We start from the raw sequence: 12,288 nt of genomic DNA, 5'->3' as shown, positions 1-12,288 counted from the left end.
AAACCCGGGGATGTTCTGGGTGATGGAAATTGTGATGCTTGACTTGTCGATGTTGGAGGACAAGATACAGCGAGCCGGGTTGATCCAGAACTGGTGAGTACTGAGGCGGAAGACCTGCAGAGCTTAGCCCACATCCATCCGTATCTGAAGCTGTGAGACCGGAAGAGTTATGACTGCGTGCTATCGGTCATGACTTACGGGTAATCCCAGCTGTTTGCACTTCTATTTGTACTTCCTTTTGCACTTGTTTAGTGTTTGGATATCACCGTTTTTCTGATAAAGTAATGAAGGATACTAAGGCTTCAGACTTAAGCAGATAGTTCCAGCAGGTCCTCGCATTGGGTACACCAAGATCAACGTAGGCCATGGCTACGAGGACTTCACCGCCCCTCGTCAAAACAAATCCATGGATACTTCCTGATACCACCCAAAGAAGACCAACATGACGACGAGGCTGAAAATACACTTCTCATTGTGTCGAGTCCCACTGCATTAGGTATCCCCACGGCGTCAGTAGTCGAATCCGTAAACTTCTCAAGCCCACTTGTACCCCTTGACTCGCCAATTTGATCTTGCTACGGATCGCGGATAGATATGAAACATTGACTATTGGCCTGGCTGTTAACATCAACCTTACAGGACTTAATTCTCGCGCACAATAACAGATCAGTTGGTACCCCCTACCTACCATCTGGGTGCACAGCTTTCACAAGGCATAATCCATGATGTTGGGTTCCTGGGATATCTTCGGCTTATACTCGAGGACTTCAGCCAAAGCCACCAAAACCATTCCCTCCGTGCCCTGGATATCATCTTAACCTAGATGGGGTGGGAGCCATTGCTCGCACACCATCGTGAGATTGAGTCGGGATGGGTCTCCTGGGCCGTCATGCTGGAACGCATCGACGACAAGTGCCCATGCCAGAGAACTGTAGAGGAGCCCCTCTTGAGTGTAAACACCGCCACCGCGCCGTTTCCGACAGATGGTCTGCACATGGTTGTTGGACACGTCCGCAATTGGGAAACCTTGAAGAATCCCGGAAGCCTGCTTTCCACTCATCGGTTGCACAACTTCATCGTACGAGGAATAGATGGTCGTCGTGGGCACGTACGCCAATCCCCTCCAACTCGTCTCAACGTGTTAACGAAGTCGGCGCGCCACCCCTGCTGCCAAATGGCAGGGGCACAGATGATTTTCGAGAAAAATGGGTAAACAAGTGTTGCTTCCATAGTCCCGTGGAAGTCGGGACTGATGGCAACTAGGTCCTCAACCACCTCACGCCTGGACGGCCAATACTTGAATGCCAAATGGGCTATGATGGTCACATTACTCTTCGAGAGTGCTGAGATATGATTAATAGCGTACGCAATATATTCTGAGTTGACCTGGACATCCCCCAAAGAGGAGGAAGGTATATTGGCCCAGGCCATGCTTGCCTTGGGTATGACCTTTGGTAGCTTTCCAAATTTGTACTGAAACGTTGGGCCGGCGGGAACGGCCGTGCCGGGAATGAGGAGTACAGGCTTGATTCCACTTTTCCTCTGGGCCAGATCGTCTGGTATAACTATAGCGGCTCGGAGGGCGTCCTCCGCGACCCTATATGGCACATCCTCGGCAGCTTTCTTAGGATATATGGGTTGATCTGCTAATACCGGATTCATGTTACCAAACGAGTTCAACTGAGAGATTTGATACTGGTTGAGCCCCGCAAGAATGCCTGGTGACAAGAGTCCTGAAGCAACAAGCTCCAAGGCGAGTTCGACTAAAGTGTAATGCTGGCCGTTTGCGAATATCTTTTCGATCTTCCTCCACACCAGGGGCAGTGAGCCATCCGCAGCGAACTGATAAGAGATCTTCCCTGCAAGCCTTGATTGGATGGCATGGGCAGTATCTGAAACTTTGCCATTCACCCTGGGTTCAGCGGCAGCAGCCTTCAAAATCGAAAGCAAAGACGGTGCTAAAGTAAAAACCAGCGAGCAGTTAGCCGAACTTATAGGGCATGGGATAGCAACGCTCGCAAATGCTCCAATAATGAAGTTTGTGTGGAGGAAACCAAAGGATTTCATGGTGGATACAAGGATATTTGCCTGCACACAGGGACCCAAAACGAACATACAGCATGCCTTATGAGGCAAGATACCAGATGGAACATTCACGCAACCACGGGGTCTAAATGTATTCATGCATGAGACATCCCTCCTCCCCTCCTTTGCCGATGCAACTGACCTCAAGAGCTTTAATCGATACCGGAAAGCATCTTCGGAAAAGAGCCCACAAAGAGCCTAAAAGGTTATTGTGCGAAGAGCCAGTCATCGACCGCGGGTAGACTCAGAGAGGGTGTCAGGGGTGATAAGCCAAAGACAAACCAGGGCTCAGTTCGTTGATGAATCGACCGTGGCCACTCATTTAGTTGACCAGCTTCAATCTTTGGGGATGATGATCCAAGACATAGACATGAAGTCGGCCGGAACCCGCCATACAGAGCGTCGAAATTGCGCGCTTGTTTTCCGTGGCCCTACCACGATTCCTCTGCTAACTTATCATCCGCTCCGACTCGCGGGCCCCTGAGCAACCTGAACCCAATTTAGAGCCGCGGTGGTCAAATGACCGTGCATGCTACATAAATGGTTTGTCGCTCCTCACTTGGAAAGGACATAACGCGATGTACTGGGATGATATGCCGTGATGAACTCCAGATAAGCTTGTATGGCGCCGAAAATGGTGTTCGAACGGGGAAAGGCAGATGAGAACGATAATTGATAACGTGGATATTTTTATCATGACGAGCTGAAGACTTCGATGCGCAGTGGCTTGAGAGTACACATACATGGATTCATATATGCCACGGAACGACGACGGGCATGTTCGAATGAATGTATCCATTCGAGTGGCATAGACTAGCTACTATTGCAACCACAGTCTTAGTTGTGCTGTCGAAATAGTTGGATATGTACGTACTATACTTCAAGTACGTGGGACTTTCTCAAAAGTGATTTCTGCTTGGCCCTGATGACTAGAGTTACTGACACCGCATACCACCACCAGCCCTGCACTTTGATTGAACATTGCTGCTCGCCTGGGTACCTGAGCTGTGGACTCTATTATGGGAAGTTGATCAAGTCCTCGACTTAGTTCTCATATATCCTGGTCTTCCGATCCCGTTCGCAACTATTCTGTCCATCTAGGTTCTGATCAGTCGCTTCGGCATGCGGTGGAACAGTAGGAGATGAGATAAGGTCGAGTGGTGTCCTTGATATTCACAATGAATATGATGCTGGTATGGCTCCATTGCTCTAGTATAGAAAAAGGTTCTGCTTTAATATGAAGTGGCTGGACAGGCATTATCGATTGAACCATCATCGCCATTTGGATTCACTGTAATGTCATCTTCATGAATTTCTGAAAATCGACGCGTACAGAGTGTGGCAGTGCGCAAGCTATTGGGTAGTCCTATACTTTAATGCACTACTCGGTACTAAACAAACAAACCGAGTGACTACGACATCGCGGCCATCCTCTGCCAAAAGGCTCCAGGCACGATCACTCGACCCGTCAGAGGCGAGGTGCATTGCGGGTACGGAGTACGTCGCCTAAAGCAATTAGCCCAAAAAGAAAGGTAGCATGCAACACCCATGATGAATTAGAATGCTTCCGTTGAATTATACCAGATGTCGCACCAGAACATGCGACAGTATCACAATGGCTTATTGTTTGACGCCAGACATTAAAAAGCCTCGCTGGGGTTCGAATGACAAATGATGCCACTGCCGCCGGCAGCTTCTTTTATCGTTACATTCTCATGGGTCTACGATGGGTGCATAATCTACATGGTTACGGTTGCTTGCCCCACATGAACTTGTGATTGTGCTATGTTCCCTGCGGTGCACGAGAGTGTATGACTGACGAGGTAACACCTGAGGTGACAGCTCATCAGTTGTTGAAATGTTATCCCCATCGATTGTCTGGCCATACTACGATGAAGCCAACGTATCGGCACGGGTACATTGCCATGGCCTGAGGTGCCTGATGTTGTCAGAGACTGCAGAATTCCCAGCCTGATGATTGATTGCAGCGAGGAAGCTGCCTAGATTGAGTAGTGCTAAATGTGACCGGTCTGGCCTACGACATACTGGAATAGCATCGGACACTGGCGACAGGCACCCGAAACCGGGATGAGGGTGAACCGATGTCTTCCGCCCTTACTAAGTTGACCAGGTGGATGGCTGGGACCCTATCCCCCGACCAAGGCACGATTAGCTACGTGTTAGCTGCATTCGATTCATCCAGAGCCCATCTGACAGGACTAAACATAAACGATGGATACTGTCCTAGACTCCTAGCACGAGACTAACGAGGGTTCAACCCTTCGCAGTACGTGTCTCGGTATCTTGGCAGGGCATCCGGGAATGCAGGAGCAAGGGAAGTGGAACCAAGAAGGGGGAGTCTTTTTATTATGGGAGGAATTGCGATGGCTAGATAAATTTAAGAGAAGGAAGTAGAGCTGTATGAGGGGGAGGGGATATGAGATGCGAGGATGATGTGAAAATTGATGCAATGCATAGAGAGGGAGAGAGGAGAGGAAACGGGCCTGTTATGTAAGATGTCAGGCGATGATGGCGATGATTGGAAGGAAGGCGATGAAAATGGAGATTACTCGGGGAAAAACCAGTGTAACTCTCAGTGTAACACTTCCCGCCCACAATGATTAGGCCGACTACCACCGTTGCACCCACCAGATGTGTCACATACCACTCTGATCCTGCTGAGGGGCAAGACAAGAAGAATTGGAAGGCAAGGAAAAGAAGTAAGAATTGAAGAAAAAAAGGACAACTTCCCATGAATTCGACATTATCATCAACATCATCACCATGATCGGGCCAAGGGAATTCGGCCTGCCGGAATGGTCGTGGGGCAGGGGGAAGGGGAAAAAAAAAGAAAAAGAGTAAGAAAGTATCATAGCTATCCATCGTGACCTCCAATATCCGGCAATGCAAAGAGCCACCATCGAGAATCCACCAGAGAATGTGAGAATGTGGAGGGCAAGATCGTGTGTCATCATCACTGTCAATCGATCACTATCGCCCCAACAGAGAAAGAATAGGTTGGTATTGGGCATACCAAAACAGATTTGAAACAGTATTATAACCAGCAATCAATGCAACTCTGTTGATGGATCGACTTCTATTGCGCCATCTGTTCCCACTTATCCACACCCTGAGGGCGCAAAGGCCTGCTCGCACAGTAATTATATTGTGACAATGCAATAGATATATATGCTGGAAAGCTCAGGTATTCTATTATTTGTACCATACTTGGCAAAAGGTTGATGCTCAATAGTACTTGAGATCTCTTGCTCCCTTTGTAGCATTAAGAATGGCTGTATGCTGTTCAAAGAGCATAACCCCGAAGTCCACCCTTGCCACTCTTGAGACAGTAGTTGTACGAAAATGCACATTTACTTTGAGAAGCCCTTAGCTGATAAGGATATAAGCTAAGCAAAGATGATCATGGTGAGACTAATGATATACTACCTTAATCTTTCGGTGAGTTAATTGTAAGGGTAAGGTAGCAATCAAATGTCTCCACCAGTAAACTCGAGAAGTTGAGGAATTATTCATGGATAACTTGGGAAGCCGGTAAGTACAATACAAAACACTGCACTGAACCAGGCACCATACCTGCACCAAGCAAGTCCAGTCAGTCACTGGTCTCTTCACTAACTTGCACTTCCATTCCTTCTGTGTTTCCACTTTCCACCCAATGTACGCAAACAAGCAAAGCTGATCAAATACTAGGTATCTTTTCACACTTGAACCTGGGAGGAGCCGCTTTACCACTCCTCCTCCTCCTCCTCTCCTCCTCCCCCTAGAGTTACTTATTTCTATCTTTGCCCCTGATAGATAAATAAATACGTCGCGATCCTAGTCCCCCCCCCTCCCTCGCTGTGTGTTTCTCCCCCTTCCCCTCCCTCCCTCCCTCCTTCCCCATCCTGTCTCGGAATTATGTACCTGAGGAATGAAACCACGCGTTATTCATACATACCTTGACTTACTTGCCTCGACTTGAAGTGCCGGTACGACTCGGATTACCACCGCGGAACCACACACACCTTGACTGCTGCCACTAAGAATAATCAATCGGGCTTACAACACCTACTACTACTATTACTACTACAACTACGGCTACTACTACCACTACTACTACCACTACTACTACCACTACCACTACTACTACCACTACTACTACTACTACCACCACTACTACTACTACCACTACTACTACTATTAGTACTACTACTACTACTACTACTACTACTACTACACATACAACTACAGCTACAACTACAATTACAATTACACTTACAACGACATCCACCTTCGCCTCTCCACCCACTATTACCCTCATCTACTTTCAAACTAGATACCACGACTCCACCAAGCAGCAGCTACCACCTCCTTTCTCTCAACCCTCCCTCTCAATACAACATCAGCAATCTTATCCATTCCCCTCGTTCGCTCCTCTTCTCCAAAGCATTCACATTAATTATTCACCACTAACCAGCTCTTTCCACCCCTGCATCTTGTTTGACTTTGACCCGTTCCCTCCAGTCACCGTGGGAGGAGGGGCCAAGTAACATAGATACGCATCTATTTTCTTCTCTCTGGTTTTCCCCTCCAAGGGCGGTATCCAGGTATCCCGCTCGACCGTGGTCTCTTTTCTTTATCTCTGAATCATCACTACAGCATTCATCATCTCCCACCGATTAGTCCGCTTGTTGATCCGCAGACCGTCTCCACTGCAGCCTGTGCAAGGATCTGTGCTGCTGTAGCGGTGTTACCCTCTCTTATACTCCTAATTTGCGCCATTGTATGAGAGAGCCTTGGAAGTTCTTAACTTATTGATCCCTACAAGTCTACTTCGCCCTCTTGTTTATCGTCTACTTAAGTGGTCCTCACCCGTACTCACGACTGTCTGTTCTTGCTGGCCACTGCGCTATATGAGGACCTGCCGAAGTTGACCACCACTCTTTTCATCCCCGCCAACCTCGATTTGAAAAGTCACCCGTTGCTGCTGCTGTCCGGACTTTTGAGGGAGAAGCGTCGATTCCTGCGCCATGCCAGCTCCCCTAGTCAAGGTCCTGCATAGAATGCAAGAACTCTTCACCAACATTGTTGCTGCCCTGGAAGCAATGCTTCTATTTCCGTCTCTCTTCCGGGACTCATCCCGTAAACGTCGGAAAGCCTTTCAGGGGGCATATTGGGGACGACGAACGCTGGATGACTTTGCGGATGAGGTTAACCGTCTACTGACGGCGCCTTTGTCCGTGCAAAACATGACCACAATGTCAGACAAGATTCGCGCCCAATTCAAGTCCTGTCTTCAAGCCAGTCCCGTATGCATGCTGCCATCCTATACCCATGCGCTACCTTCAGGGTTGGAGAAGGGAACGTACTTGGCGCTGGATGTGGGTGGCTCCACGCTTCGCGTAGCCTTGGTGGAGCTGCGCGGTCATGGGGACTTGCGTATCCTTCACGTGTCGTCCTCTACAATTGACAATGATGTCAAGCTGTTGGAGGGTACGCGCTTCTTCGACTGGATGGCGAAAAAGATCGACTTCATGTTACAAGAAGTAGGCACGAATTATGGCCGTGGGGATGCTCCACTTTCTATGGGTTTGTCCTGGTCGTTCCCCATTGAACAAACATCAATAAGCAGCGGTTTGGTGATACATATGGGCAAGGGGTTTCATTGTTCTAATGGCACCGTTGGGCAAGAGCTCGGCAATTTAATTGTCCAGTCCTGCAGGTCCCGCGGCCTAAACGTTGAAGTGGATGCCATTGTGAACGACAGTTCTGCAACGCTTCTATCTCACGCGTATCTCGATCCCTCAACTCGTATGTCCCTCATTCTGGGTACCGGGACCAATGTTGCGATCCATTTTCCTGTGCACCAAATCGGATTGACGAAATTTGGCATCAGACCTCCGGGTTGGTTCGACTACGCAAAGTCCGTTATCATCAACAGCGAAATGAGCATGTTTGGCGGTGGGATTTTACCTATGTCGAGATGGGACGAGATCCTTAACCGCACCCATCTTCGGCCCGATTACCAGCCTCTAGAGTACATGATCACCGGTCGTTATCTGGGTGAAATCATCCGTCTCATTATCATCGAAGCGGTGGAGACGGCGCAGCTGTTCGGCGGCAATCTTCCTCACTCGATGCGCGACGCTTACTCCTTCGATACCAGTATTGTTGCTTACCTAGAAGCTGATACATCAACTAGCTTGGCCCCGTCGGCAGCCCTCCTGCAAAAAGAGCATACCTTCGCCACACCTCCGTCGGTGGAGGACTTGCATTTTCTTCAACGCATCTGCCAGGCTGTCTCGAATCGAGCCGCAGGGTATCTGGCGACGGCAATCCACAGCATGTGGTGCTTGCGCAATGAGGCGGAGTATCCCGAACTCACCACCCCGGCCACCGCATCGATCAAGGAGACGCAGGAGGTGACAGTGGTCGAAAGTGAAGGTAGCCCCCTTAGTCTGTCGATCGCTTGCGATGGCAGCGTCATCAACAAATATCCTGGATTCAGGGACCGTTGTCAAGGCTATCTGAACCAGCTTGTGAAAGAGACCAACTCGTTGCAGCCGTCATCCGACTTGGCAGCAAGACCCTACATTCGCCTTGATCCTGCTCCGGAAAGTGCTATAGCTGGAGCCGCAGTTGCTGTAGCCGTGGCTGTTGCGCAAAAGAAGCCTGAGTAGAATCAGAGGTAGATTTGGCCTGACGAACGATAGTGCTTGTGGTGCGCAATTCGGATTTCTCAGTCCATCCAGACGATCAGCAGTCTTGCACGCCAAGACTTTTTACATTCTAGGTTCTTTGCATTCTAGATATTTTCTGTTCGGTGATGGTCGTCTTTGTTGCATTTCAATTTGCGGGCAGTTGGAGGTCAATTGTTTCATTCCCTACTACTCTACTTCGGATGGTTCATTGCCCGTGCCGTCATTTGGGTTGTACTTTACTATGGGGTTCGTTTCCATTGCATATACGGGATCAATAATCATGCGCGGCATTTCATATTCCGAATGGCGAACGGGATAGACGGTTTAGGATTGTTTTGATACACTCTGATGTACATAATCATAATGAGTGGTACATGAACTTGTATCGCTCCTCACGAGGCTCTCGAAGATTTATACCAGCATGGCTTGCCACTCTTTGCAAATTTACCGATGATGCCCAATGATTCAGCATTCACGTCTTTATACGAACAAGCGACTACAACAAACCGCAAGATCAGTGACAGAAGGACACAGATTACAATATCCTATCGGTTGTGGGGTGGGGCAGATTGATTACTGCTCCCCACAAAGATCCAGTAACAGTTCCAGCATCCGTCGTTGAAGCTGCGACAAATCCTGCTTGGTAATGAATGTCTCTTTCTGGCCAAACGGATTCACTATCACGGACCTGGCATCAGCACCCAGAACCAGATCTTTCCTAATACTGAAGAAAGGAATCCCCAATCCTCGCAGCTCCGCAATCATAGCATCGGCCATCTGTCTCGAAGCTTTATACACTTTTGTATCGTAGTTAGCAAGTTCGGCTTGATCTTCCTCGGCCGTCTATTAGTCGAATACCACAAGAGCCGGTTAGCCATTTGCTCGCGCATCCGCGAACTTGTCCATCTTCTTAATCTTCAGGACAGCAGCACCAGCGCAGTACGTACCGAAATCTGTTTGGTATCGTCGACTGGTGCACCAACCGAGCGTCTAAGTCATAAAAAGTCAGAGATAATCGGTTCCCCCGGGGAAGGGGGGAAGAATCAAGAAAATGTAGTGGCCTTCAGACTGAACTCACAGCACAGCATCGAGCTCCTTCTTTTTGTCCACTCGTGCTTGTTGCTTTTCTACCAAAGCTTCCCTGCCCTGCCACCATTGCTTCTCATGATCGTGCTGACGGCGGATTAACCATCGAATGCGGCCTTGAAGGTTCTCATTTTGCGCAACTGTACGCATGACATGGCGAAGGGCTGTGTTCCAGGTTGTTATGGATGTCGAGTCGCCTGTCGTCCCATTTTGGGGCGTTTGGGACCGTGGGAGGGGAGCGTAAGTGGGAGTCTGGGGGTTTAGAGATTTCGGCTGCTGTTGCGGTGGCTGTTGGCGAGTCAGGGGCATTGAAGGTAAGATGTCTGATGGCTCGTATGAATCACTGTCTTGCGGATCATTCGGACTATGTACTTGAGAATTGGTGGTGGTCGTTATGTCATCGCTGAGAGATGGAGCGGGGAGTTGTTGGTTGGAGAACGCAGAGAGAGTTCGCAAAACCGACGTCAGATCGGCTGAGTCGTAGTCCATGTTTTTTATAATTGCAGAGGGGATTTAGAATGTATGCGATTCAACTGCTTGAAGTGAGAGAAAACAGGCAGTTGCTATCTTCGTTGTTGTTGTTGTTGTTGTTGTCGTGGGTAGCTGCAAGTTGAATGAATAGAGTTGAGCCGAAGTGCTCCGACTCTTTCTTAGTGTCGCTCTCGGCTTGGCTGCAGTTCCATTCAATCCTCCATCCATCGACTTTCCCGTTTCCTCCTCCACTGAAAATTTCCCCGGTCCCAGCGAAGCTTCGTCAACTCCACGATCTGCACTCTGTCTCCAGGGCCTTGGCTGCCGTAGGAAGGCCTTCATTTGATATCTGCTTGTCGATATCCAATATTTGTTTTGGTCGATTCCCCCCCTCACCGCTACCGACAAGCACGCGAAATTCAGAGTCCAACTTGAGGTCATACCATCATCCATCCATCTCACGCGCATCCGGTCGCCTCCTTCCCCCCTTCTTCCCATTACCCCCCTTCTGTCTCTTCTTTCTCCTTAATCACTAGCGATACTCTATCGATATTCGAACATTATGTCCCGATCCGCCGCCGACGCGACCCGATTCACAGCCACGGGGCCCTATGCCCACTCCAAGCCTGGTTCCGCGACTCCCTACAAGCTCCCCAGCTTCATGGCCAATGCGGCTCAACAGCAACAGGGTGGACAATCCGGGGGTAGACCCGAGACTCCCAAGGAGAAGGTCGAGCGGTTGCGAGCACAAGCCCGTGCTGCCCGATTAGCCCAGTCAACGTCGCGCGTGGATCAAATGATCGACCTCGGCCGTCGGGTCGCAAACAAGGCCCACAAGACCATGGTCTATACACTCATTGCGGCATCGGGTATGTTGAACCGTCTTTCCTTGCTCAATTGTGCACTCGGACAAGGGTTCCGGCATGACGCATACATTTAAGGTTGGGGGGGAGGGTAGCAAGCAACCTTTTGGCCGCACTGCCCCCACCCCGCGATGAAGATTGTCAGGCGGCTGACCACATACTCGAACAGGTGTTTGCGGAGCCCTCACAGTCTACTCCATCGTATCTCTCTCTTTATATAACCGCCGTCAGCGGGCACTGTGGATTGAAAAGGAGCTGCAGACTCTCCATGACGCCAAGGTGGCCTACGTTCAGGGAACCGCCACATCGGAACAATTGGAGTTGCTGAAGAACGAGAAGATCGCCGAGATCTACCAGCGGAAGAAGGAAGAGGAGCGGCAGCAGCGTCCATGGAACAAGGCAAAGCAGTACCTGTTTGGGGGCTTGAAGGCGGACGAGACCCCCGTCGAGGCAAACCCCAACCCCATCCCGGAGAGCCTGGTGGCGGACGACAAGCCTCGCGTCTTGGAAGCTATCAACACCGCGAAGGCGTCGGGTGAGACTTTCGTTCCTGCACAGCAGGGTCAGCTGGATACTTTAGCGGCGAATGCCGAGGATGCTGCCAAGCAAACGACGCGAAGCTGGAAGAGCTGGTTCGCTGGGCGGTGAACCGACAAAATTGAAGATCAAGGAAAGCATATAGAAAATTTGGGTTACGAAAAGAGAATATAGGTTCCTCGTCACCGTCCAGTCGCAGCTACTTCCCTCATCCTCGTTTCCTGTCTTGCATGGCATCTTGTCGTCTCTTCCTTCCTCTCTTCTACCACATCTGGGGTTTGTGGCGTATCTTGCTTTAGTTTAGTTTTGTTTTTGTTCTTCTTGGGTGTGTGAATGTGCGCGCGCGCTACGAGATGTATTATTTCATGTGCTGTTGTTTAGTCTGCGAGGTCTACGCAATTCAATTGCGGGCTTGTGTCATATTGATGTACATATACATATATTTCTATTTTCTTGATCATGACCCAACTACAATGGTAGTCATTCATTTGCGGATTACGAGGGTAATCCGACACCTCTAGCGAGCTGCTTGTGTCAAATTGGAG

The 12,288-nt window shown here is 49.5% G+C and overlaps 6 protein-coding genes across 6 annotated transcripts; 3 read left to right on the top strand and 3 right to left on the bottom strand.

Annotated features, from left to right (window-relative positions):
* Window positions 1–706: 706 nt before the first annotated feature.
* On the bottom strand, window positions 707–2,067 carry BO97DRAFT_432194 (putative lipase; the record flags this gene model as incomplete). The annotated part of the gene is made up of 4 exons (XM_025697521.1): window positions 707–802; window positions 851–1,071; window positions 1,113–1,958; window positions 1,992–2,067. The coding sequence occupies 4 exons, from the start codon at window positions 2,065–2,067 to the stop codon at window positions 707–709; spliced, it is 1,239 nt and encodes a 412-aa protein (XP_025554812.1).
* A 2,345-nt stretch (window positions 2,068–4,412) lies between these two features.
* BO97DRAFT_219131 (uncharacterized protein) lies at window positions 4,413–5,141 on the bottom strand. The gene is made up of 2 exons (XM_025690634.1): window positions 5,118–5,141; window positions 4,413–5,048 (listed from the first exon to the last, which is right to left on the bottom strand). The coding sequence occupies exon 2, from the start codon at window positions 4,966–4,968 to the stop codon at window positions 4,474–4,476; it is 495 nt and encodes a 164-aa protein (XP_025554811.1). The 5' UTR covers window positions 4,969–5,048; window positions 5,118–5,141; the 3' UTR covers window positions 4,413–4,473.
* A 476-nt stretch (window positions 5,142–5,617) lies between these two features.
* On the top strand, window positions 5,618–6,421 carry BO97DRAFT_411759 (uncharacterized protein; the record flags this gene model as incomplete). The annotated part of the gene is made up of 4 exons (XM_025696191.1): window positions 5,618–5,637; window positions 5,671–5,763; window positions 6,130–6,288; window positions 6,337–6,421. The coding sequence occupies 4 exons, from the start codon at window positions 5,618–5,620 to the stop codon at window positions 6,419–6,421; spliced, it is 357 nt and encodes a 118-aa protein (XP_025554810.1).
* Window positions 6,422–6,760: 339 nt separating this feature from the next.
* BO97DRAFT_218881 (putative hexokinase) lies at window positions 6,761–9,098 on the top strand. Its single transcript, XM_025690632.1, has one exon. It carries the CDS (start codon window positions 7,116–7,118, stop codon window positions 8,763–8,765), a length of 1,650 nt encoding a protein of 549 aa, XP_025554809.1. The 5' UTR covers window positions 6,761–7,115; the 3' UTR covers window positions 8,766–9,098.
* Window positions 9,099–9,359: 261 nt separating this feature from the next.
* BO97DRAFT_385062 (uncharacterized protein) lies at window positions 9,360–10,476 on the bottom strand (the record flags this gene model as incomplete). Its single annotated transcript, XM_025693446.1, has 3 exons — window positions 9,865–10,476; window positions 9,734–9,776; window positions 9,360–9,629 (listed from the first exon to the last, which is right to left on the bottom strand). The coding sequence occupies exons 1-3, from the start codon at window positions 10,359–10,361 to the stop codon at window positions 9,360–9,362; spliced, it is 810 nt and encodes a 269-aa protein (XP_025554808.1). The 5' UTR covers window positions 10,362–10,476.
* Window positions 10,477–10,574: 98 nt separating this feature from the next.
* BO97DRAFT_403607 (cytochrome c oxidase assembly protein COX14) lies at window positions 10,575–12,239 on the top strand. The gene is made up of 2 exons (XM_025694779.1): window positions 10,575–11,212; window positions 11,376–12,239. Exons 1-2 carry the CDS (start codon window positions 10,906–10,908, stop codon window positions 11,852–11,854), a joined length of 786 nt encoding a protein of 261 aa, XP_025554807.1. The 5' UTR covers window positions 10,575–10,905; the 3' UTR covers window positions 11,855–12,239.
* Window positions 12,240–12,288: the final 49 nt, after the last annotated feature.

The sequence above is a fragment of the Aspergillus homomorphus genome (assembly GCF_003184865.1).
Source record: "Aspergillus homomorphus CBS 101889 unplaced genomic scaffold BO97scaffold_5, whole genome shotgun sequence".
NCBI classification, from domain to species: domain Eukaryota; kingdom Fungi; phylum Ascomycota; class Eurotiomycetes; order Eurotiales; family Aspergillaceae; genus Aspergillus; species Aspergillus homomorphus.
Note: the sequence above shows the minus strand (reverse complement) of the source record. Positions and strands in the feature narration are given on the sequence as shown.